Consider the following 25,290-nt stretch of genomic DNA (forward strand, 5'->3'; position numbering starts at 1 on the left):
TCATGCCATCCAACTGTCTCATCCTCCGTCATTCCCTTCTCCTCTGCCCTCAGTCTTTCCCAGCATCAGGGTCTTTTCCAATGAGTCAGTTCTTCGCATCAGGTGGCCAAATTTTTGGAGTTTCAGCTTCGACATCAGTCCTTCCATTGAATATTCAGGATTGATTTCCTTTAGGATTGACTAGTAAAGCCATTTGGGTCATATTAAAAAAGAAATACAACCTTGTACTTGGATGTTGTAGTAAAGAAACATATCCTGAAATCCAAGTGACATAATTTTATTTATCAAATCAGATATTTATTATTAGCCTGCTCCTTGAATTAGTACTGCCTAGTTGAGATTCTCAGACTCGAATTCATTTTCTTCTTGAGTTTCTCCCCCAGGCAGAGAACATTGATCTAGAGGCAAGAGGAGAATGAGTCTTGTCTACTGACATGTGACCTTTGACCCTCTGTAAATACTTCTGTCTTCATTAATAAAATATGAGTAGCGAGTGACATCTGCCTCTCAGAGTTGGGTCAGAATTGAGGGAGGTGACAGAGAGTGATGCCACAGGACCTTATCCAGAGAAGCCACATCCCTCGTGAAACCCACATGACCCGCCCACAGGGTGCCCAGCTTACAGGAAGCTCTTCATGAACTGCAGACGTTAACAGTATCAGGACTTCCGCTAACATGAAGGCATCGTGTTAGGGGCTGAGGTCTGTACATGGTCCCTGCCTTCCACAGGAAGCAGGGGAGAGATGGGAGGAAGAAGTGAAATCTAACTGGTAACAAGATGCCTGGTTGCAGACTTGGTACCATTTCTGGAAGGCCAGTCCATGCCCATATGATGAGAGATCCCAAAATGCGAGAACCAAGCTCATCCGCCCTTGTCCCCCATCGGCTTGCTGCTGAATGGATGCCAGCTGGCCACCGAGGTCCACAGCCAAGGTGAATCCCAGCAGTTTAACCCCAGCTTGGTCACTGCCTCCAGCCTTTTCCTTGGTGCCGGATCTGATAGCCCAGCCCTGTGGTATTAACCACAAGCGTGCATCCTGTGGGCCTGGCACTGGACTGGTTGCTCTCATAAATCCTCACTGACATCGAACAGAAACATCTAGTACTCAGCCAGCCTGGCGGAAGATCCCAAGAATTGCTTCCTAAGTCTAACAACCTGAAGTTGGCTCCCTAATCAAATAGAGGTCTTGTCTGTCCTCAGAATTGGCCATCCTTCATCCAGTCCCCAGTCCTGCCTATAATGCTCTACATGCGACCCCTTGGAAAGCAGTGAAGAAATACAGAACTTTCTGGATCAGATGACTGACACCATCAAATCTGTGTTTCAGAATATGATAAAGTTCCTGTAATAGTTAGGATGTAGATTTAGGTACTTTGTTGCTGTTCAGTCGCTAAGTCGTGTCTGATTCTTTTGAGACCCCATGGACTGTAGCCCACCAGGCTCCTCTGTCCATGGGATTCTCCAGGCAAGAATCCTGGAGTGGGTTGCCATTTCCTTCTCCGGGGGATCTTCCTGACTCAGGGATCAAACCCGCGTCTCCTGCATTGCAGGAGGTTCCTCTACCACTGAGTCGCCTGGGGAACTCTTAGGTGCTTTAACAGTGGGCAGAATGAAAGCAGCTGAAACAAATACTCATCATAACTACCTGGAGTACATGTTATGATCCAGTTTATAGATGGGGAAACTGAGGCTCTACCCTGGGCGTTGAGCCCAGACCTCAGGGTCAGCAGATTTGGGATAGAAATATGGCCTCTCCCGTCCATCTGCCTTTACTCCTCCATGATGTCAACAGCACGTTCTTTCCCTAGGGGTAAAACATCCACAGATGTTCATTTCACAGACGTGGCTCCTTTTCCAGCAGGTTTTCATTTGTCTTTATTGCTGCGTTAGATTGCAGACACTCAGAGACCCCCAGCAAAGGGACATGTGCAGATATGTCCCCATGGCCCTTTTTTGCAGTCTGAATCAGAGCCATTTCTGTGCTGTTTTTTTTTTTTTAATAGCCCGGCTAACATTTTATGGTTTGTTTTATTGGGGGGCTGGGGGATAATTCAAAAGCAGAACCGGGTTTTATAGCCTTTGCAAGCACACTTTCCATCAAAGCGTCATCTTGCCCAGCTCTGAAATTATGAGTCTGTCCTCAGAAAACATCGTCGCAGACTTGCCCATCCACGCAGTGCTTCTGATGTCCTTTCCGAATACACGGGCTGGTTTTCAGCTGGATGACGTGCTTGAGCTGAGACACAATCGATGTGAAAAGTAGAACCAGAGGAAATGGCCCTGGAATCCACTAACCTAGAGGTTCTGATAAGATGCTTTGCCCATAAATGCTATTCTTATTAAATCCTGAATGACTCAGGCTCCCGACTGCTCTGTAAGACTTTGCAAGAGTCTGCCTGGTGAGTTTCCTATGAAAGAGACCTAATTCACTTTGTAAAAGCTTAAGAAGCTCCCTTTAAAGAGCAATGATAGAAGCTTCATTGTTGTTTATTTCAGCACTGCTTATGCACCAGGAGCCTCGCTAAGCCTCCCATGATAGCACCTCCGTGTATACACCTCCCGGCCACTGTCAGATATGAACCATCATTCCCATTTTCTAGATTAGGCGAGCGAGGCTCAGAGTGTGCTGCCCAAGATCATATAGCTCTCGTAGCAGTCTTTTACCACGGCAGAACAAGTTTCTACTGAAGGAGCGGCTTAACTCACATTTATTTCCTCGCAGTTTCCCAGGGGTCAGGAGTCGGTGCAGAGCTTGGCTGGCCCTTCTGCTCAGGGTGTCACAAGCCTTCGATCCTGGAGCCCAGTGGGCTGCCTTCCTTTCTGGATCTTTCTGGATCTGCCCCAAGGCCCCCTGGTTGTTGACAGGATTCTGTCCCTGGTGACTACGGGAGTCAAGCCCCTATTTCCTTGCTGGCACTCCGTTTCTGGAAGCGCCTGCAGGCCCCTGCCTTGTAGCTGCTCCCACAGGACGGCCAGCAAAGGAGGCTCCTGTATCCAGGCCCTCCAGAATGAGTCTGATAGCCTGTGGTCATTGGAATGACCCTGCCACCCTCAGCGGGATGGATGTCACAGGTTTAAACCATTCACCCTCTCAGCCTTCTATGCCTTCATTAGCAAAATGAGAGCTTGCTCCTGGGTCGTATCAGACTGTCTCTTTCTTGCCGTTCAGGTGTCAACCTGATGCCACATCGTCTGAAAGCCCTTCCATGGCCACCTACCCAAAGCAGGTTTCCTTTCTAGACCCTGATTTGTTCTTCTCCGAGTAATTGTCCCAACTTGGGGTCGTGTCCGTTATTCACTCCTGTCCCCCTCCTAGAAGCGAGCTCCATTCAACTGGATCTGTCTTGTCCACTGTCGTGGCCCCAGGGACCATGGAGAGGAAGCTTGAGGATCGCTGACTCCCCTGTGTGCTAAGAGCCGACTCAGAGCCTGTGTCAGACGTTTTGTCCACAGCACAAGGGAAGCCGAGGTACAGGGGGTTCACCCCAACAGAAAGAGGGGCAGGCGTGGGGACTGAGGCAGGCTGAAGCTGAGTAGGACTCGCCCAGACAGAACACCCTCTTTCCTTGTAGCCGTGGGGTCTAGTTTACCAAGTAACTCGTGCATGCCAAGTCCCTTCAGTCGTATCCGAGTCTGCAACCCCATGGACTGTAGCCCACCAGGCTCCTCTGTCCATGGGGATTCTCCAGGCAAGACACTAGATTGGGTTGCCATTTCCTTTTCCAGGGGGTCTTCCTGACTCAGAGATCGAAATTGCGTCCCTTATGTCCTCTGCATTGGTAAGTGGGTTCTTTACCACTAGTGCCACCTGGAAAGCCAAGTCACTCATACCTCTGCCCTTGTGGGGTCCTCAGGATGTAAGAGACCACAAACAGGGACCTTCTGATGGGCTCTAATGGATGGTGGTCCTAAACAAGGTCACACCATGGTCACTGGGGGACCCTGGCTGGAGCCTGACATTTATCCACCTCCTCCATTAGCTCTCCTTCTGCTCTGTTAGGCGTGTAGCTTCCTGTGGCTGTTGCAGCAAATTCTCACAAAATCAATGGCTTCAAAAAATGTAAATCTGTGACCTCACAGTTCTGGCCAGAAGGCTGAAATTCAGGTTGGCTGTGGGGCCAGCCTTCTCCAAAGGCTCTGGGAGAGAATCTTCACCTTCCTCTTCCAGCTTCTGGGAGCTCCTGGTTCTCCTTGGCTTGTGGCCACATCACTGCAGCCTCTACCTCTGTCTAGATGTGGCCTCTTCTCCCCATTGTGTCTGTGACCAAACCCCTGTCTCCTTTCTAAGACGACAGACAGCCCCAAACTCGGGGCGATTTCATCTTGAGATCCTTAACTAATTCCTTGCAGGAGCAAAGGCCGTGACTCAAAATAGCATCATGTTCTGAGGTCCTAAGTATTCTGAATTCTGGGGGGATGCTATTCACCCACCTACACCAGGTCACCTCTCCTTAGGTCTGCCACCTCTGCCCCATCTTTTCTTGGTTCTGACACCCTGGTCCCCACTGGTCCATGTGATCCCCGGCCAGCCATTCCCTCTCCAGCCGCCCCAGTTCCATCTTCCCTGGGCTCTGTGGCCAGTCTGTACTGTGGCTTCTGAGCCTCCCAGCTGCGTCTCTCCCCTTCCCACTGAGTCTGAGCTTCTCGAGGGGAGGGACTATGCCTGGAGCCTTCATAAGTCAAGCTCTCTGCCCAGACCTTCCAGGAGGAAGCACTTGAGGAATGTCCCCAGAAGGAAAAGGAAGGGATTGAAGGAGGAGATGAAGGATGAAGAAGGAAGGACTGGAGAAGGGTGGTCAGAAAAACCCCAAGACGGGGCACATTCAGCATCAGGGGAGGCAGTGGCTCAGGTCAAGGACCTTGCAGCCGTTCGGGTCCAGGCTCCTGGTCCATGGCCACCTCTTCTGAGATCCCCAGGCCCCAGACAAGGTCATCCTAGTCCAGTGACACCTTAAAGAAAGGATGCTCTTTCACATTCACTGCTGTTTTCATTCTTGACAAGTATCTATTTTCCCTTTTCTCGCCTTTCTTGAAGAAGCCTCCTGGGGTAGACCCTAGACAGGGGCCAAGTGTTTGCTGATTTGAGCCACAAACACTTGACTTCAGGTTTTCTGCCTTCTGTTTTAATTGTGTGAGTTTTCAAGTTCATCATTCCCCTGGGGACTCCATTAACAACCCATCTCTGTTCACCAGGGATGTTGGTGAACTTGGGAGCATGGGGTGCATTGGCTTAATGCCCATCAATATTCATGGTGGGAAAAGTCACAATAAAATGAAAATGTAAATATATGGATTGAGTGTTTCTTTCTTACCCCAAAGCCGCAGACATTGCCTTGTATTGTTCCAAATAACCACGTTGTGTTTTCAGGTAGAATTGCTATTTGATAAACTCTGGAGCAATCACTTTTTATTTCAAAGAAAGTCATCATTAGTCTCAAAGGATTTGACATTGACTCTAAATGAGTGAGTGGGGCTTGCATTTCTAAAATCTATGGCTTTAACACGGCACTTTGGAAAGTGTGTGCTTACTAATGGTGTGTAAATCAGAGCTGAAAGTGTCAACTGTTTCTCTAAGGCTGTATTTCCCTCACATTCATTCTTCCCTGTCTCCTGTGTGTTGATAAAGATTCTCTTCTCTCTAAAACTCTGCTCAGGCTCCTCTGAGTTCTTTTGAAACCGGGCTTCATCTTTTGGACTTCCATGTTGGTTTCTGCATTGTCCAGTCTTAGCAAGAACCTACTAAGTCAGTTTAGGGGCTTCCATAATAGCTCAGATGGTAAAGAATCTGCTTCTAATGCAGGAGACCCCGATTCAATTCCTGGGTCAGGAAAATCTGCTGGAGAAGGCATAGGCTACCCACTCCAGTATTCTCAGGCTTTCCTGGTAGCTCAGCTGGTAAAGAATCCACCTGCAATGTGAGAGACCAGGATTCGTTCCCCAGGTTGGGAAGATCCCCTGGAAAAGGGAACAGCTACCCACTCCAGTATTCTGGCCTGGAGAATTCCATGGACCGTACAGTCCATGGGGTCACAAAGGGTCAGACACGACTGACCAACTGTCACTTTTACCTTCACTAAGTCGGTTTAGCCATAATCTGCCATCCTCCCAAACTCATCATCCTCTGATCAGGTTGCTCATCCCCCAGGTGGTTTGATGCCCTGACCTTCTCTCAGCAAGAGTACTGATGAAAAGTTAGTGACTTTCTATCCACCAACCCCTACCTCCTCAAGTACAAATTCCCACTTGTCCACACTGTGTCTGGAATGAAGCCCAGTTCTATGCTGAGGTCTCTTTTCCCCTTTGGTGATTGCAGTTGAACATAATCTGTCTTCAGTGCTTTAACTACTGTCCTGGTTTTTCTCTGACAGTGTCAGCTGGTTACAGGCACCATGCTAGAAGTGCAAAAAGCAAAGCCCCTGCCTTTAAAAAGCACAGCTTAGAGTTGGGAGCCCTTTGCTTTAAGGATGAGGAGAGCTGAACTTTCCAGAAACTGCCTAGCCCAGATTTTGCTGTACATGGCCCACTGTGTTACCCTAAATGTGAAAGTGTTAGTTGCTCAGTCTTGTCAGAATCTATGGGATCCCATGGACTATAGCCCGCTAGGCTCATCTGTCCATGAAATTCTCCAGGCAAGAATACTGGAGTGGGTTGCCATTCCTTTCTCCAGGGGATCTTCCTGACCCAGGGATCGAACCTGGTCTCTCGCAATGCAGGCGGATTCTTTACCATCTGAGCCACCAGGGAAGCCCTGAACGGGATCAGCAACCTTCTAAAAGGACCCGATAATAGCTATTTCAGATCTTGAGGGCCACATCCGTGTGTGTTGTACATTTCTTTTCATTTTTGCCTTGTGTGCTGCGTGTGTGTCTTGTTTTGCTTTTTATAATCCTTTAAAAATGTAGAAACCCTCCTAAGCTCACAAAGTGTGCAAAAACTGGCTGATTGCTGGGTGTGATCTTTCAAGAAACTGAATTGACATCTTCAACCCTAATTTACTCATTATGAACATGCATGCGCTTTCCAAAGCTCCATATTGAAATCACAGATTTTAGAAACATACACTCCATTCACTTCTTTATAATGAATGTCCAATCTCTTGAGATCATACAAAAACGAGCAGAGGCTGTGGTCCATCTCTGACCCGGACCAGATACTGACCCTCCTAGAGCCACAGTTCCCAGGTCTATGGAACAAAGGTCATTAAACCTGGGAGGTTAGTACCTACCAAGCGGGGAGGGCTGAATTGCACCAGGAAGCAAAAGTGTCTGTACCCACTGAAGAGACCCAGGGCTCAGTGAGCAGTCACTCCTGGGAGTCAACTGGCCAGACATCATTAAGAACATTCAGGAAAAAAACATACTCACACGATCCACTTGCAGTTCCAGGAAAAGAAAAGAAAAGCAAGAACATGGGGTTCTGCTGTCGTAATAATAATAACTGTCGTGCTTGCTGTCTGAGTCTTCACGCCGGGGGAGAGGCAAGCACACTGGTTGTTGTCAGGCGTTTGTCCCCAATTGTCATGTTTGACACACGCTCCTCCAGACACTCCAGGAATCATATTTTCAGCTTCTCTGTTTTCTCTTGCAGAGACATCAAGCCAGACAACATATTGCTGGACGAACATGGTAAGCCTGTTATGAATGCTTTCTAGAGACTGTTTCAATGGGAATTTTGAGGCTCTGGGAATCTGGGGGTGGGGGGGGAGGTCCTGGTGAGTTGGATTTTAGGGTTGACTAGAAAGCCTTTTTTGTTTCAATCCTGGTAAATGAACACCTCTGTAAATTCCCTGCTGCAGTGAGTCAAGTCCAATGTGTCTGAAGGTTTCACATCCAAAGACATCATTGTTCACATCCTGGTGTAAGAATGACAGGGCAGAAGTGGGAATGGGATACAGGATTGGAGGCTCTGAGTCTCCCACCCCTGTTCTCCGACCCATAAACCTAGGGCTTCAGAAAAGTCACTCACACTCACCTCTCAAAGCCTCAATGTCTTCTTTGGTAAAACAGGGAAAATGGTACCCACCTTCCTGATTGTCATGGGATAGAGAATGCTTGGCAAGCTAGACATCAATCATCAGTAATCTGCTAAGCCTTTCCTCACCCAGGCTTCTCAAGCCTTCATGAGGAGTCAGGGCAGCTTCTTAAACTGATTCAGTAGATTGAGTTGGATCTGGGACTCTGCATTTCTCACCGCTCCCAGTTGAGCCTGACACTGTTGGTCCATGGAGATGGTTCCCTGTCAGTGACTCTCTGACTGTGGTCTTATCAGAATTCCCAGAGGATAGACCCTGCTTTAGAGAACCAGGGCCTCGGTGTTCTGAGTCAACCCCCAGGATGTGGTATCCAACCAAGCTAGGACCGAGAGTCCAGGGTACGACCCAGCAATGACTGACAGTCCGTTGCAGTCCATGGCAACGGCAGCTTTACAGCCAGCCACCGTGGCAGACTTGAATACTTAAATCGCTGAGGTTCTTTCAGGAATTAATCCCTCAAGTGTTTGGGGGAGGGTGGGCTGGAGTGAGCAGGTGGGGAAAAATCCATGAGAGGCTGCTGAATCATCCAGAGATGAATCTGTCGACTCTTCCACACGGCTGTGCTAGACCTCCCTCCCTGACTCCATGCAGGGTGACGCTGTGGCTCCTGCTCAAAGCCTCTCTAGGACTCGTGTGTCTCAGGGAGTCCTACCTCATTGTGTAAACCCCTTGGTATTGGGAGGCAGAGTGAGAATGGTGGATGGGACCATCAGCGCTCCAATCTCCCACCAGAGGCTAAGAGCAGACCAAATGCCTTGCCTTGGGACAGTGAGTTGAAATCTCTGGGCTCCTGATGAAAGGGCAAGGACAACCTTAGGATGCCAGGGAAACTGGGGGGAACTGAGGATGCAAATCAGGGTCCCCAGTTTGTATGTAAAAGTCGGGAACCCCAGACCCGGGTCTCAGCTGGCTCCCTAACTTGCTGTGTGTCTTCGGACAGGTCACAGAACAGAAGTAATGCCACCTGGCAGGGCAGTGAAGGTCTAAGACGAGACGGTGAAGGTCAGCTGCTGTCCCAGCACCAGGACATAGGAGGTGCTCATGAGGGCTGTGTTAGCTTATAGGACTCAGCCTCCCTTATCCTTTCTCTGCTCACGGAAGCAGGTGAGGTAGAGGCAAGCAGAGGCCCAGGCTGAGTGATGCAGGACCCCTGGCAGGGCTGTCCTGGAAGCCAGGGACCTGGGAGGCAGGGTTCTGGCTGGAATCTTCAGAGCCTTGCCTACTGACTGAGAGAGACTTTGGGATAAAGACCTTTCAGGCCCTGGGCAGCTTTCCTTCTGGAAAACAAAATCAAGACAGGAACACCAGGCAATAGGAATAATTCAGCCGCTTCATCTACAAAGAAATGAGATTCAGGGAGCCTGTGGGGTAACTGGACCTGCCTGATGCCATAGTTCCTGCCCAATGTGACGGCGCAGGCCACAGCTCACACCACCTTCTCTGTGTTCCCTGACTCCCGAATTCCTGGATGTCCATCCATCCTTTCCTTCTTCCACTTCTGCACTCGGCCTCACCTCTCCACCTCAGCCCTTCCCGTTTTCCTTTCAGACTGTCTCCCTGTCCTTCACCACCCGCCTTATACAGTGTCCCGACCCTGCACTGTGGTTTTGCAGCATTCCACACACTCCCCAGGCGCCTCTCACTGGACCCTTCTCTAAGCTCCTATTTTATCAAGCTTGGTGTGGGAATGGAGCACTGAACACAATTTCATACTAAGGAGTGAGTGGCTGATACCATCAAGCTTGGTGTGGGAATGGAGCACTGAACACTATTTCATACTAAGGAGTGAGTGGCTGATACCATCAAGCTTGGTGTGGGAATGGAGCACTGAACACTATTTCATACTAAGGAGTGAGTGGCTGATACCCTCCCCTTTCAGCTTTAGCATCCAGTGGGTGCCTTTTCAGAAAGTGCAGAAGGAAAATCAGGAGCAGAGAATGCTCAGAAAACACAAGTCTCCTCCCCAGGAGAGAAGGGCAGGAGAGGCGGCTGTGACCATGGTTTTCCTTTCTCTGATTTATGACAGGAGATAGAATCTCATTAGCATTTCTTTTTTTTCTTTCTTAGTCATTGTTTTTTTTTTTTTTTCTTTTTTTTTTTTCTTAGTCATTGTTGCCCTTCTTTTTCCTTCAGCTCTATTGAGGTGTTATTGGAAAATAAAAACTGTATATGTGTAGGTTGTACAATGTGATGATTTAATACACATATACATTGTATATTGAAATGTACATATATATTGTACATTGTAATCAACACCACAATCAAAGTAATTAATATATCCTTCACCACTCACGGTTGCATTTTTGTTGTGTGAGTAGTGAGAACATTTAAGATCTACCTTCTTAGCAAATTTCAACTCCACAATACAGTATTATTAGCTACAATCACCATGCTGTACATTGGATCTCCTTAGCCTTTTGTTAACTGCATTAAAAAAAGTTTACAAAACAGATAACTATGTGTTCCTATTTAAAGAGTTTGCTGATGAATCTCATTAAATGTTTTCTCAGAGAACAAGTTTGTCGCTGTGTTTACAATGAAGCATAAGCATAATAAAATAACTACATTTATATTTTTATTAAAAATGTTCAAGATCTGCTGGTTACCCAAAATCCAAGACTCTCATGGAAGACTCTGCTCCCCCAGTGTCTGCCTGGCTTTCCTGTCCTCCAGGCTGGATTCATCTCATAGAATGGGTGCTAATTCTGCTTTGAGATTTGAACTCTCTTGGCTAACAGCAAAAGGAGAGAGATAGCATATGCGTGCTAGGTCGGTCAGTCATGTCCGACTCTTTGAGACCCTATGGACTGTAGCCCGCCAGCCTTCTCTGTCCATGGGATTCTCCAGGCAAGAATACTGGGGTGGGTTGCCATGCCCTCCTCCAGGAGATCTTCCTGACCCAGGGATCGAACCCGTGTCTCTTATGTCTCCTGCATTGGCAGGCAGGTTCTTAACCACTAACAGCACCTGGGAAGCCCAAAGGAGACCATTCCTGGAGGTAAAAGGAAGTTGAGGGAAGAGGTAGCATACTAGAGTAGTATGCAGAGAAGAGCTGAGTGCGCTTTAGGGCTGAGGGCAAAGTGCTTTAGGGAATTTAAACTGTAGGGGGAGGGGGAAGGGACTGCATCTAATTTTCTCTTGGTACAGTGATGCTGAGTAATGAATAACCGCATGAATATAATGGCACAAACATGCACCCAGTTATGCTCACAGGTCTCTGAAGCTTTCATAGGCAGGGCTTGCTCCTAAGACTGAGATCCAACAGGGTCAGCTAGGCAGCTGCAGTGACATTGGCTGTGCTCGCTGCCACTTCTGGGTTTCACCTGGCTACTGGCTGGTACACCATGACTTTGGTTCATTGACTAGACAGCTCAGCCCAGCGGCTCATGGGTCATCCCCTGGCAAGTCAGCCCCATGTGACCTTGCATGGCCAGAGCAGGAGAAGGAGCAGGGAAAGTTCAATCACTCAGCCTCCGCCTGTGTCACATTTGCTGCCATCTCAGTGGGCAAAGCAAGTCACAAGACCCAACCAATTGGGGGGTTGGGCACTGCCAAGTTGCATCCCAAGAAGGATGATACAGAGGGGGGAAGAATTGCAGAGATTAATGCAATCATCTATAAGATGCTCATAGAAAAGGAAGAGTCACTAGCACAAGCAGGGGTGCTGGTCTTTCACACATGGGAAACTTGTTATTTTTGTTCAGTTGCTCAGTCATATCCAACTCTTTGAGACCCCTGTGGACTGCAGCATTCCAGGATTTCCTGTCCTTCACCATCTCCCAGAGCTTGCTCAAACTCATGTTCATTGAGTTGGTGATGCCATTCAACCATCTCATTCTCTGCCGCCTTTTTCTCCTTTTGCCTTCAATCTTTCCCAGCATCAGGGTCTTTTCCAATGAGTCAGCTCTTCACATCAGGTGGCCAGAGTATTGAAGCTTCAGCTTCAGCATCAGTCCTTCCAATGAATACTCAGGGTTGGTTTCCTTTAGGATTGACTCTTTCCTTTAGGCTTGATCTCCTTCCTGTCCAAGGGGCTCTCAGGAGTCTTCTCCAGCACCACAGTTTGAAAGCATCAATGGGGATTTTGACTTCCCCCCGAATGGGCAAAGAGCTATGAGTCAGAGACAGAAGGGCAGTGCCTATGTTTTGCCCTGAGTGTCACTAAGGGCTCTTTTTCAGAGTTTACTGATAGTATACTGTCAGCTTTCTGTATCTGAGGAGTCCACGTTCTCAGATTCAGCCAATCTCAGATCAAAAAACATTTGGGGACAAAATTCCAAAAAGTTCCCAAAAGCAAAACTTGAATTTACTGCTGGCAACTATTTATATAGCATTTGCATTGTATTGGGTATTAAAAGTTGAAAAAACTTGGGTGGGTGTCCCCAGGTTACATGTAAATTCTACACCACTTTATACAAGGGATTTGAACATCCAAAGATTTTGGTATCTGTGGGGGTCCTGAAGCTAGTCCCTTGCAGATACTAAGAGACAGCTGTAGCTTTTTCCTCTTCTGTATGCAAGGAAGTGATTCCTTCATTTTGCAGACCTGCCATAGGCCAGGCATTGTGCCAGGTGACCGAGGACACCTGTGGTCAAGAACCTCACGGTCTAGGGTGGTGTTTCTCAGCCATGGCTGCACATCACCTAGGAACCATAAAAAGTGCCAACGCCAAGGGCCAAACTTAGAAGTCCTATCTGACTCATCTTGCAGGAGAAAGTGCTGTGGAGGGCGGGGGGTGATTTTTAAAGTTACCAGGTGGTTCTAAGGTGTACCCAGGGCTGCGGGAGGGATAGAATGATACAGACCCAGCAAGGCCAGTGCTGGGTGGGACAGGGTAAAGCTGGGCAGGAGCACCAGGGCAGTGAGGCTTGGGGAGGAGGGGGAGGGAGGGCTGGCTGGATCCTGCAGCGTGCTTGGGGTCAACAGAGCATTGGGAAGGGCAACAGAGCCTTCCAGAAGGCCAGTGAGAAAGCTCCAATAGACTCAGGCCAGCTGGCTGTGAAGTGTAGAACTCACTCTTCTCAGTGGCCTTGGGATGAACACTTGGGGGTCAGAAACCTCACCTGGAGCTTTAGAATCTTTAGTAAAGGCACACCAGCAGAGTGAATTTGTTTTCTCATCGTATTCACCGTGTCTTCTATTTCCTGTATGTGGATGCTTGACTTCTGCACACTCCAGGCCACTGTCCACTTTCCCTAATGTCCCTGTGCCAGGATCCAGATGACCAGGGACAGTCCTGTGCCCCAGAAACCCCTGAAATTATTCAGGCTAGCCAGTCCTAAGCCTGCTTGCACTGCCTCTCCTGTTCCTTCCCACAGAAACCACCAGAGAGGCTCTTGATCGCGTTTTCTCCCTTCTCCCTGTGTCTCGTGACCAACCCTGGTGCTTCTCCGGGGTGACCCCCCCCCACAATGGTATGATGTGTCCCCTCCTTCTAGGAACTGTGAATGACAAGCTTATCTTTTCAATGGCAGTTGTCTCTTAATCTGTTGGCTTTACTATACCTCAAGTTTTCTATTAATCAACGATATTTCAGAGCACGCACTCACTGGACTCATTTTGAAGAATTGCCTCTCCATCTGTTGCTAACATATTTGTTGATAAATGTGATGAGTGCTCCCCAAAATGGCAGTAGCCAGCAACAGCGACACCCCCATCTCCCTCATCAGAACGCTGTGTGTGCCATGCCATCTCCATCTTGGCAGGAAGAGAGTCCAGAAAATGAACAGAAGGTGTGTGTTGATGCTGAAGCCTGAGATGCAGGGATTGGAACAGCTGAGATGGAAGTGGGGAGAACCACTAGGGCAAATCGAGGGGCAGGGGTATTTCTGCTAAGTCTGAGGAGCCAAGAGTTAGTGTCCTTATTCTAGATAGGGTTCCAAGAGTTTAAGGATAAAGCTTAGGAATGCGGTTTAAAGCTATTCTGGGATCCTTGGGAGGACTATTGAGATTCTTTCTGAAGACTGCTGGCAGAGGAAGTGTCTAGTACAATGTGATGTCTTAAAGTCCTAAAGACACTGTGTAAGGAATCTCTCATGACCCCCCAATAAATAGCCTCCTGTATTAGTTTCCCAGGGTTGTTGGAACAAAGTCCCACAAATTTAGAGGCAATAAACAGCAGAGATGTATTTTCTCACAGTCTTGGAGACTGAAATCCAAGGTCAAGATGTCTGCAGGGCTGTGCTCCCTCTGAAGGCAACAGGGATGGGTAGGTGTCAGTTCTGTCCCCTAGCTTCTGGTTTGGTGACATGCATACTTCCTTGGCTTGAGACGGTGTAACTCCAGCCTTCAAATGGCTTTCTCCCTTGGCTTACTTTCTACTTCCAAACCTGAGCTAGTCGCTAAGTCATGTCTGACTCTTTGTGACCCCATGGTCTGAAGCCTGCCAGGCACTTCTGTCCATGGGGATTCTCCAGGCAAGAATACTGGAGTAAGTTGCCATGCCCCCCTCCAGGGGATCTTCCCAACCCAGAGATCAAATCCAGGTCTCTCACATTGCAGATGGATTCTTTACCATCTGAGCCACCAGGGAAACCCCATTCCAAATCTTGCCTGAGTGCATTTGAACAGCATGCATTTGAATGGCAGAATCTAAATCTTACCCAGAACCCTAGCTGCAAGAGAGTCAAGACATGTGTTCTCTTTCTGTCTCTCTCTCTGTCTCTCTCTGTCTCTCTCTCTCTTGTCCTTATAATACAGGGGGCAAGAAAGAGGAGTGGAAAAGGACACTAAGTGTCAAAAGATAATCTCTATCCCAGTGCCCCTCAGAGTCTTTGCAAAGAGCAGATCATGGCTGAGAAAGTGTTCTAAAAGCCTCTCTGCATCTGATTCATTGTGATTTGTATGATTGTGTAAAATCACATACCAACATACAGATATGGAAAGGGAGCACATTGGTCAGGTAGCCTTGGCTATGCTAGTAACTAATTAACCAAAATGTAGTGATTCAACATTAAAAACCACAGAAGTAGAGAAAGGGGAAACAGAATTGTTGAGCTCATTCAAAAGCCTTGAGTGAGGTGGTGTTTAAGCAAGATCAACTCAAATAGGATGTGAAGGCTGAGCAGATTTTATGAAATCACAGTATATCTGGGGGAAGGTATTGAAACTCATCCCAGCTGAGTTGTTGTTCAGTTGCTTAGTTGTGTCTGACTCTTTATGACCCCATGGACTGCAGCTGAGAATTCCCCCAAATCTCAGTCTAGGAGCTTAGGAAATCCCAGGCCTGTGTGTTTCTTGTTCCCAGTTTTTTGTTCTCTTCTGCCTAAGAGGATCTGGGAACACAAAGATTGTTTTGAAAGCCCTGCCTTCCTACCCTATGACCAACAAATGGAAGGAAGTCAAAGCAAATCAAGTAGAAGAAAATCAGAGGGTCATTTCATTCTATGTCAGGCAAAGGCCTGCCCTCACACAGTCAGTCTTTCTGCTGCAGTAAAGCCAAATGAAGCCTGGATAAACTGGTACCCTAGAATTTGATTTGGCTTCTTTCTCTCCCTCTCTCTTTCTCTCTCTCCCTTCCTTTCTCTTTCTTTTTTTCTTTCCTTCTTTCCTCCCTTCATTCCTTCTTTTTTTCTCTCTCTTTATGCCACTGTCCTGAAGTAAGTTCAGTATGATCTCCATGAAGAGAAGTGGGAGGAAGGAAAAGTGTTCAGGATGCATGATCCTAAGGGGAGGATTGGCATCCAGGGTTATTATCACAGCAGAATCTTGGAAGTACAGTTATTATTAGCTTTATTAGTAGTGAGCTCTGGGGCATGCCATGGGTGGGGCAGCTGGACCCACAGCCCGGGTTCTCATCCTCTTGGGCATCCAGCTGCATCTTTTCAGGAGCACCACTCTGACCTCTGACTTAGGCATGTTGTACACCCTGTAAACCAGCTAAGATGGAGACAGATGTTCATAGGAGACTTGATTCTGAATTTCAGGGAAACAAGGCAAAAAAATGATGTGGTAGAAGATCATCTCTTACGCAGGGACTTCTTGCCATCCTAACTTCCGGTCTAGCACCCTCTGATGGCTACTACCTGAAGTCCAATCTTGGCTTCTGAGGACAGATCTAAAGAGAACCATCTGCACTGAACAAAGCCTGCTACTGGGTTGACCATCCCCTCCCAAGCAGAATCTCATCTTCTCCCAGCTTGTGGCCTTGTTGGTCCCAGTGAGATCACTCCACTGTCCTCCTTCATTTGGTAAATACGCACACAGAGTTAAGGTTATTTCATTTCAGGGGCTGAGAGGGGTGAAGGAAAGGGAGGGAGCATGGTGGAGCAGGAGCAGACACTTGTGCAATGTGGCTGCAGGAGAAGCAAGTGAAAATACAGCAAAATTCAGGAGGCTTTGGATGCTTTCTCCGGGAATATGTAAGGAAAATGCAGGAATCAGTCTTCGAAGTAGGAGTCGCTGCTACTTGTGATGCTGAGTTGATCCTGTGCATCAGTAATTGTCCCCAGTGCATGGACTGTGGATGGGACTTTAGCCCTGTATAATCTCCATCATCCCACCCCCCAGTTCCATGGCACAGATAACTCACACATCCTTAGTGTGTAGAGTTTCATGTGCCCTTCTCCCAAACGCACAGATTGTTGTCATTGTTCAGTCACTCAGTTGTGTCCTACTCTTTGTGACCCCATAATCTGTAGCACACCAGGCTTCCCTGTCCTTCACTCTCTCCCGGAGTTTGATCAAACTCATGTCTATTGAGTCAGTGATGCTATCTAACCATCTCATCTTCTGCTTCCCCCTTCTCCTCTCGCCTTCAATCTTTCCCAGCATCAGTCTTTTCCAGTGAGTCGGCTCTTCGAAGCAGGTGACCAAAATATTGGAGCTTCAGCTACAGCATTGGTCCTTCCAATGAGTATTCAAGGTTGATTTCCTTTAGGATTGTCTGGTTTGATCTCCTTACTGTCCAAGGGGCTCTCAAGAGTCTTCTCCAGCACCACAGTTTGAAAGCATCAATCTTTGGCACTCAGTCTTCTTTATGGTCCGTTTCTCACTTCCATACACTTTTCATGCACATGCCTAGCCTGACGCTGGCCCCAGGGAGGACAAAATCACAGAGATTGTGGCTGAGTCTCATCATCTGAGATCTGGTTGAAAAAGTGACGCTGCTGTAGTCTTAAAAGTAAAATATGGAATGTTGTCAACTCCTGTAAATATCATGATAGCTCTAAGAAGTAAAGAATGAAGAAAAGTGACAGAATTTGCTTACCATATTTCTTTCATTCCATCTTTTATTTGATCAGTAAGTCAGCCAGTCAACAAACCCTTGTTAAGTACATTTTCCAGGTCAGGCCATTGCTAACATACAGGGGACATAGAAATAAACAAGGGAGGATACCTGGTCTTAAGGAGATGGACATAGCAGATACAGCATAGTGGATGCTAGGATGGGAATGAAAATGGAGAGGAGTTGGGGGCGTCCAGGAAAGAGGCCTACACTAGTCAGTCTGCCATGGACTAAATGTCCATGGAATAAAATTGTTATGTTGGAGCCTTAACTCCCAGTGTGATGGCCTTTGGAACTAAGGCATTTAAGAAGTAATTGGGTTTGGAAGAAGTCAAAGTATTGGAGCCCCCACAATGGGATTTGTGCCCTATAATGGGATGAAGGGATCGAAGCTCTCTTGTCTCCTCACAATAGGAGACAGCAAGAAACCTGCCGTGTAATCTAGGAAGAAACTAAGAACCCTGTTATGCGGGCACTCTGGTCTTGGACTTCCAGGCTTTGAGACTGAGGATTCAATGTAAATACACCACCCAGTCTATGGTAATCTGTTTTAGCAGAGCAAGTCAGCTGAGACACAACCCCCTCATGGTAGTGAGTTTCATGTTAGTGGAAGCAATCAAGCAAAGGCTGGATGCCCATCCATCAGTAATACAACTCTAGGGCCATGTTTTGAAGAATGAATGGAAATCTGCCAGGCAGAGGGAAGAGCTTTCCAAATGGTGTCAAAGTCCTGGAGGTGTGATGAATTTCCTTGTGTTCAGAGAAAGGAGAGAGCAGGGCTGGAGTACAGGGTGCGTAAACAGGGGTGGGAGGGCAAGTGTTGATGATTCTCATTCAAACTTGTACTGATGGATCTCACACCATATCCTGGGCCCATTCTCTCCCTGATTTCTGAATGTTTTTAATTTACAGAAAGCAAATAGCAGAAAACTCAGTTCATATTTGCACACTTTGTAGTAAATTTCCGTTCTCCTGAGAAGGAGCTCAGAGGAGACCTCGTATGGCACTAATTTTCACTTTCCCACATCTTGACTCAACCGGTAAAGGACGCACACCGGGAAGTTACAGCTCATCAGCCAGCACGGTGGTGGAAATCAAACGTGGGGTTCTGCTGTCTGGCGCTCCTGCTGGAGGTGAATTCCTGGGCAGACAGGTCTGCTTCGGAGCTGCTCCAGAGCCTCTGTCCCGGAGGGCCAGGAGGAACCAGGGACGGGGCTGGGCGACGCCACTCTGAAGGGGGCAACGGCGGGGCAGGTGGAAATGCCCACCCGGAAGAGACTGGAGGCAAAACACAGCTCTCCACGTTTCCGCTGCTGACCGTGGATGGGTCACTGGTCTCTAGAACTTCAGGCTTGAGGAGCGGAAGGGCAGGACTTCCCTGGCAGTCCAGTGGTTAAGACCTCACCTTCCAATTCAGGAGGTGCAAATTCAATCCCTGGTCAGGGAGCTAAGATCCCACATGCCTCATGGACAAAAAAACCAACACCTGAAACTGAAGCAACATCATAACAAAGTCAAGAAAGACTTTAAAAGTGGTCCACATCCAAAAAAAAATCTTCTTATAAAAGGGGTAGCCATATCCCATCCCCGACAAGGGTTCTTTAAGGACTAACGTGAACTTTGGCACCAATTCTGTACCATTTGTTCAACCTTAAACAACAGCAGCTTACATCGATGGGGATGCATTCTTTTCCCCTCTTTATCAATTTTCCTCCTTTGAGTCTTGCCCCGATAATCCACACACAAGCCAAAGTGATACAAGTGAGTGGGATTGTGTCTCTCTACCTCAAAACCCTCACGCTTGGGGTAAAAGCCACCTGACCCCTTTCCCCCTTTCTCTTTCTGGCCTCCTTGCTGGTCCTTGCAAGGTCCTTATGCTGCCAGTTCCCTCAGCCATCTCACTCCTTCCCCCGGAAGTCCAGTGGCTTGCTGCCTCTCTTCTTCAAGTCTTTGCTGAAAGGTCACATCCTCAGTCTCTGACCACCCTGTTGAATGCTTACAGTTACCCTCCCAGGTACTTATTAATGTTAGAAGGAGGCTTATAGAGTGAAATAACCTGCTGAAGTCTCGTGTGAGTGGCTGCATGAATTAGGACACCAGCAGTGTGTGGCAGACAACAAGGAGCCCAACTCAAATCGCCCTAAGCAACAAAGGGTGTTTTTCGGCCTGTGTAACTGAAGCCCAGTGGAATGCGGCTTCAGGCAGGGTGTGATCAAGCTTTGGCACTATTTCTCTGCTGTCCTTGCAGCTCTGCCTTCTCCAAGGATAGGCTGCTTCTTTAGGTTGTCTTTCTTTGTGGCAGCCAATGGCTTCTACAGTTTGGGGCAGGGGTCATATCCCCACATCCCACCGGCCAAAGGCAGAGAATATCACTTTAGATAGCTTCTGGAAGGAAAAAGAAGAAAACTTTTCTTTTCCTGAACCCCCTAGAAAATCATCTCCCCAGTTTTCACAGGCCCCGATTGGTTCATATGCTCAGCCTGAGCCAACTATTAAAGCCACCTGGAGTCACGTGCTCCATCCCAAAGCCAAATTAAATGCAAAAGAGACTTTTAGAATGATCCATGGAGTATGATCTCTTTATTGCAAGAACAAACCAAAGTCCTGTGATATGTGGACATACATTTGCATAAGCGAAAGCGGAAAAAGAATGGAGGAGCTGAATGAATCAGTGTGGTTATATAGCAGGAAGAGGAGACCCTAGGATGTTGAAAGGAGAGACTCAAACACGTATTTGTATTCTATGATTTATTATAATTAGCTGGCATTACTTTCATCATGCAAATATTAAAGAATTTTAAGAGTGGGAGAAATGAAAGGGAACCACATAAAAGCCACCCATATTCTAAGATTCCAGAATTCCCTCCCAAGGGTACTGCTGTGCTTGGAACTATATAGGTGTGGGGTGCAGAAACCACTCAGGTGTCCACCTACTTGCACATACCTCACAGTCTGAAACAGGGCTTGAATTTACTTGTTTGTTAGTATTAGAACTGAGGCAATGAAAGGGTGCAGGAGTGGACTGGCCCCAGCTGGGGATGGGACTGGAGCCAAACCTTGGCAGGATAATGCTGCTAAGAGCAATGCTTATAGAAAATGCCCTAGTTGTTGTGTGTCAGGATGCTGTAACCATTTCTTGTGTATTAATTCTCTGACTCCTCCCAACAGCCCTCTGAGATGGATATTTTGTTATCATCCCCATTTTACAGATGAGAAAACTGAGCCTCAGGGAGCTTATTTGCCCAAGGTCACACAGCTGGTCACAACAGAGATAAGATCCAAACCAAGGCAGCTTGGTTCAGAGTCCGTGCACCCAGCTACTGCAGCACATTGCCTCTCTGCAGATCAGATCAGGGATGACTGAATGGGGAGGCTCACCCCAGCCCCAGAGGCAGGAGCAGGCTGGATATGTTCTAGGGATGCTCCCTGGGTGGGGACACTGTGTGTCTGGCCAGAAAGGGTTCCCTGCCAAGGCCTGGCCGGGTGACTGAAGTTTCATCCACAAGCACCTGAAGAGTACTACTGGGTACCTTCTGCTGCATCCCACCCGGGGGCACCGGACAGAGCTCCTGGCAGAGCAGGTTGGTCACACACAAGTCCTGGCAGTTGAGCCTGAGATTTGGGATTTGCACGTGACGCTGATGGTGCTTTTTCTGTCCACCAAGGCTGATCACATCCGGCATGCCTCTCCCATGAGCTTCTCAGCAATGCTCTTTGCCCCTGCTCTAGCAGGGATCTGTCCATCTCTTGGAGGTGCCCGCTGGGTCCTCCCAATATCCCAGTGTTGCATAAGCCACCGACTCATATATTTAAGCCCCACCATTCCAAGCATATTTCTCTAATTTGGTGAAAATCCAACCATTTTCATATGAAATGATCACAAATAGAAATGTGAGTGCATTTATATCAGGTATTCAAGGGTCTCAGAGCTGGTTTTATTTTATTTTAAAATAATGTAGTGCTTTACAATTTTCAGAAGTTTCACATCCATGATTACTTATAATCCCATAATAACACTTTTTAAAGTCCCCCTTTATTGCCCCTACCCCCTCCCCTCTCCCCACTGGTGATCACTAGTTTGTTCTCTGGATCTGTGAGTCTGCTTCCTTTTTGTTTTGGTCACCATTTTACTGTATGCTTTTGTATTGTATTGTATTGCTTTTGTATTGTATTCCACATATATGTGATATCATCCAGTATTTGTCTTTGTCAACTTATTTCACTTAGCATAAGGCCCTCCAGGTCCATCCATGTTGCTTCAAATGGCAAATTTTCATTTTTTTTTTTTTAAGGCTGAATAGTGTTCCGTTATATATCTAAACCACATACCTGTTATATATCTAAACCACAATGGTTCTTCTTTACCCCTTCATCTGTTGAGGGACAGAGCTGGTTTTATTGTAGGCTCCCAGATTCCCAGGAGAACCAATACCGACTATTTGGATTTTCCTCCTTCTCCCCTCCCACCTTCCTTCTGACACTGGCTTTTCTCCCTTCACCCCCACATCTTGTCTCCTTCCTCCTTGTCCCTCTTCCTTCCCTCTTAGCGTATTTGACACCCATGTCCCATCTGCTGCCATTATTTTAGTCTGGATGGAAAGTGGTTTCCGCCCTCAAGCCCCCTGCCTACTCAGTTCATCAGTATCATACTAAGGCCCCCACTGACCAGAGCAGGTGGGCAGAACAAGGTGTCCCCAGGGCGTGAGCATCCTCTCTTTACACCCCGTCCCCCACCTACTGCTTTCCTGAGAGAAGGAGTCTAGTCTCACGTGTCTCATTTATTTATCAGAAGCTTCCACTCTCTGGACCAGTGCCTCTAAACTTTAACATTTTTATTATGTCCTCAATACAAATACATTTATTTATAAATACGATGCGTATACCACCAAAAACATTATAAAACTTGTGCATAAAATAGACTTATTTCACCTTACATACCTATATATGTGTGTATATATAATCTATTTTTTGGAGGGTGAGAATATTTAAGTATTTAAGTTCTACTCTCAGCAAATCTTAATTATACAATGCAGCATTATCAACTATAGTCACCATATTTTGCATTATCCTTGAACGTTATTCATCTTAGAGTTGAAAGTTGGTATCCTCTTACCAACCTTTCCCTATTTCCCCCTCCTCTGGCCCCTGGCAACCACTTTTCTACTCTCTGTTTCTGTAAGTTTGGCTTTTTTTCTTTTTTAGATTCCACAGACAAATGAGACCATGCAGTATCTGTCCTTCTTTGTCTGACTTCTCACTTAGCATAATGCCCTCCAGGTCCAGCCTTATTGTCCCAAATGGCAGGAAGTCCTTCTTTCTCAAGGCTGAGTAAATTCCGTTGTATACACACCCACACCTTGATCCTTTGATGGATGCGTAGGTTGCTTCCATGGCTTCAGTTCAGTCACTCAGTCGTGTCCGACTCTTTGCGACCCCATGGACTGCAGCATGCCAGGCTTCCCTGGCCATCACCAACTCCCAGAGCTTGCTTAAACTCATGTCCATTGAATTGGTGATGCCATCCAACCATCTCATCCTCTGTCATCCCCTTTTCTCCCCACCTTCAATCTTTCCGAGCATCAGGGTCTTTTCCAATGAGTCAGTTCTTCGCATCAGGTGGCCAAAGTATTGGAGTTTCAGCTTCAGCATCAGTCCTTCCAGTGAATATTCAGGGTTGATTTCCTTTAGGAGTGACTTGTGATTATGATTCCACTTATTATTATGATTCCGTAGCTTGGCTACTGTCAATGATGCTGCCCCAAACAGACACTTCTAAAGTATCAGGTAAATACAAATGTAAATAAAAGTTCTAATATTTTCTTGCTGTACTGCCCCCTTGCAGACCAGTGTTAAATCAAATGGGAGATAACCCAGCTGCCTGCAGCTCTTGCTAACTGCTTTTTCTGATTCTCTGTCTCCAGGACACGTTCACATCACAGACTTCAACATAGCGACAGTCGTGAAAGGCGCAGAAAAGGCTTCCTCCATGGCCGGGACCAAGCCCTACATGGGTGAGTGTTCCAGGTCCCCTCAGGCCTCAGAGTTCCTCTCCTGCTACATCCCACCCCTCCCTCACCCCGCCTCCCACCCCCACACCAGACCCCAGCCATGCTATCTCACGCCTTTGGCCCTTACCTAAGCCGTCTGCCTTGCCAGAAAGACCTCCTCCTCTGTTTTCTAGAGAACGCTTACTCGGTCAGAAAGGTTGGCTCAGTTCAGTTCAATTCAGTCACTCAGTCGTGTCTGACTCTTTGCAACCCCATGAACCGCAGCACACCAGGCCTCCCTGTCCATCACCAACTCCCAGAGTTCACCCAAACCCATGTCCATTGAGTTGGTGATGCCATCCAACCATCTCATCCTCGGTCGTCCCCTTCTCCTCCTGCCCTCAATCTTTCCCAGCATCAGGGTCTTTTCAAATGAGTCAGCTCTTTCCATCAGGTGGCCCAGTATTGGAGTTTCAGCTTCAACATCAGTCCTACCAATGAACACCCAGGACTGATCTCCTTTAGGATGGACTGGTTGGATCTCCTTGCAGTCCACAGGACTCTCAAGAGTCTTCTCCAACACCACAGTTCAAAAGCATCAATTCTTCGACGCTCAGCTTTCTTTATAGTCCAACTCTCACATCCATACGTGACTTCTGGAAAAACCATAGCCTTGGCTAGATGGACCTTTGTTGACAAAATAATGTCTCTGCTTTTTAACATGCTGTCTAGATTGGTCATAATTTTCCTTCCAAGGAGTAAACGTCTTTTAATTTCATGACTGCAGTCATCATCTGGAGTGATTTTGGAGCTCAAAAAAATAAAGTCTGACACTGCTTCCACTGTTTCCCCATCTATTTGCCATGAAGTGATGGGACTGGATGCCATGATCTTAGTTTTCTGAATGTTGAACTTTATGCCAACTTTTTCACTCTCCTCTTTCACCTTCATCAAAAGGCTCTTTAGTTCTTCTTCACTTTCTGCCATAAGGGTGGTGTCATCTGCACATCTGAAGTTATTGATATTTCTCCCAGCAATTTTGATTCCAGTTTGGCTCAAGCTTAGGAAAAAACAAGCGACAAACCCTTCTTCTTTTTCATTAAAGTCCAGCAGTGTTGCCAGAATACAGTTTTGTTCTTGGTCATTGCAGGTCTATATTCTTAGGTACACATTGCTCTTCCAGTGTAGTTTCAGGTTGATTTTTCTGTTGGACTTTTGATGGAAATGTCGTATTGCACAGTGTCTTAGTTTTGAGGGCTTCCCAGGTGGCTTAGTGTTAAAGAACCCGCCTACCGATGCAGGAGACATAAGAGACGTGAGTCTGATCCCTGGGTCAGGAAGATCTCCTGGAGGAGGGCATGAAAACCCACTTCAGTGTTCTTGCCGGGAAAATCCCATGGAAAAGCTGGGTGGGCTACAATCCATGGGGTCACAGAGTCAGATGCGACTGAAGTGGCTTAGCACACACACACCAGATCTTAGTTGTGGGATATTTAGTTGCAGCATGCAGGATCTAGTTCTCCCACCAGGGATGAAACCCAGAACCCCTGCATTGGGAACATGGAGTTGTAGCCACTGGACCACACGGGAAGCTCCCAGAAATGTCTTTTGCTTTAATACACATTCTGTTCTTTCACTTTCCTGTCTTTGCTAAGGATCTTTATTATCTGAATGTTGAGTCTTCTTTGCCAATCCTCAACATTTGCCATTTTCAAATCTGTTGTCTTTCTTCCTATGTTCAAATTGTTTCTCAGTTTTTTATCTTCCTCTTTATTTTAAAGCAATCTCTGCTATGTTTGTTTTGTGTGCTTTCTCATGAAGTATTTATTTCTGAAATAATTTTCCTTTTGTTTCTAATGTTTTTCACAAGTCCTCTTATGAGATTTCTGTGTATCTAAATTATAATTTACATGTTCTTTCATGTCTTGCATAATTTTTAATATCTATATTATTCATTCTTAATGTCTACATAGTTATCAATTGCTGACGACAAACCATGTCAAAACGTAGATGTTTAGCACAGTAGCAATCTTTTATTTATCA

General features: G+C 46.9%; 1 protein-coding gene across 3 annotated transcripts in view; it reads left to right on the forward strand.

Annotated features, from left to right (window-relative positions):
* Window positions 1-25,290, forward strand: part of STK32B (serine/threonine kinase 32B) — a 373,746-nt gene that overhangs the window by 283,218 nt on the left and 65,238 nt on the right. For 2 of the 3 annotated variants that reach the window (XM_043906203.1, XM_043906206.1), the window contains exons 5-6: window positions 7,589-7,626; window positions 23,182-23,271. In XM_043906203.1, coding sequence (XP_043762138.1) covers window positions 7,589-7,626; window positions 23,182-23,271 — 128 coding nt within the window. The remainder of the gene's footprint in view (window positions 1-7,588; window positions 7,627-23,181; window positions 23,272-25,290) is intronic. The other variant, XM_043906205.1, reaches the window with a different exon arrangement.

This window comes from Cervus elaphus, chromosome 6, assembly GCF_910594005.1.
Source record: "Cervus elaphus chromosome 6, mCerEla1.1, whole genome shotgun sequence".
NCBI classification, from domain to species: domain Eukaryota; kingdom Metazoa; phylum Chordata; class Mammalia; order Artiodactyla; family Cervidae; genus Cervus; species Cervus elaphus.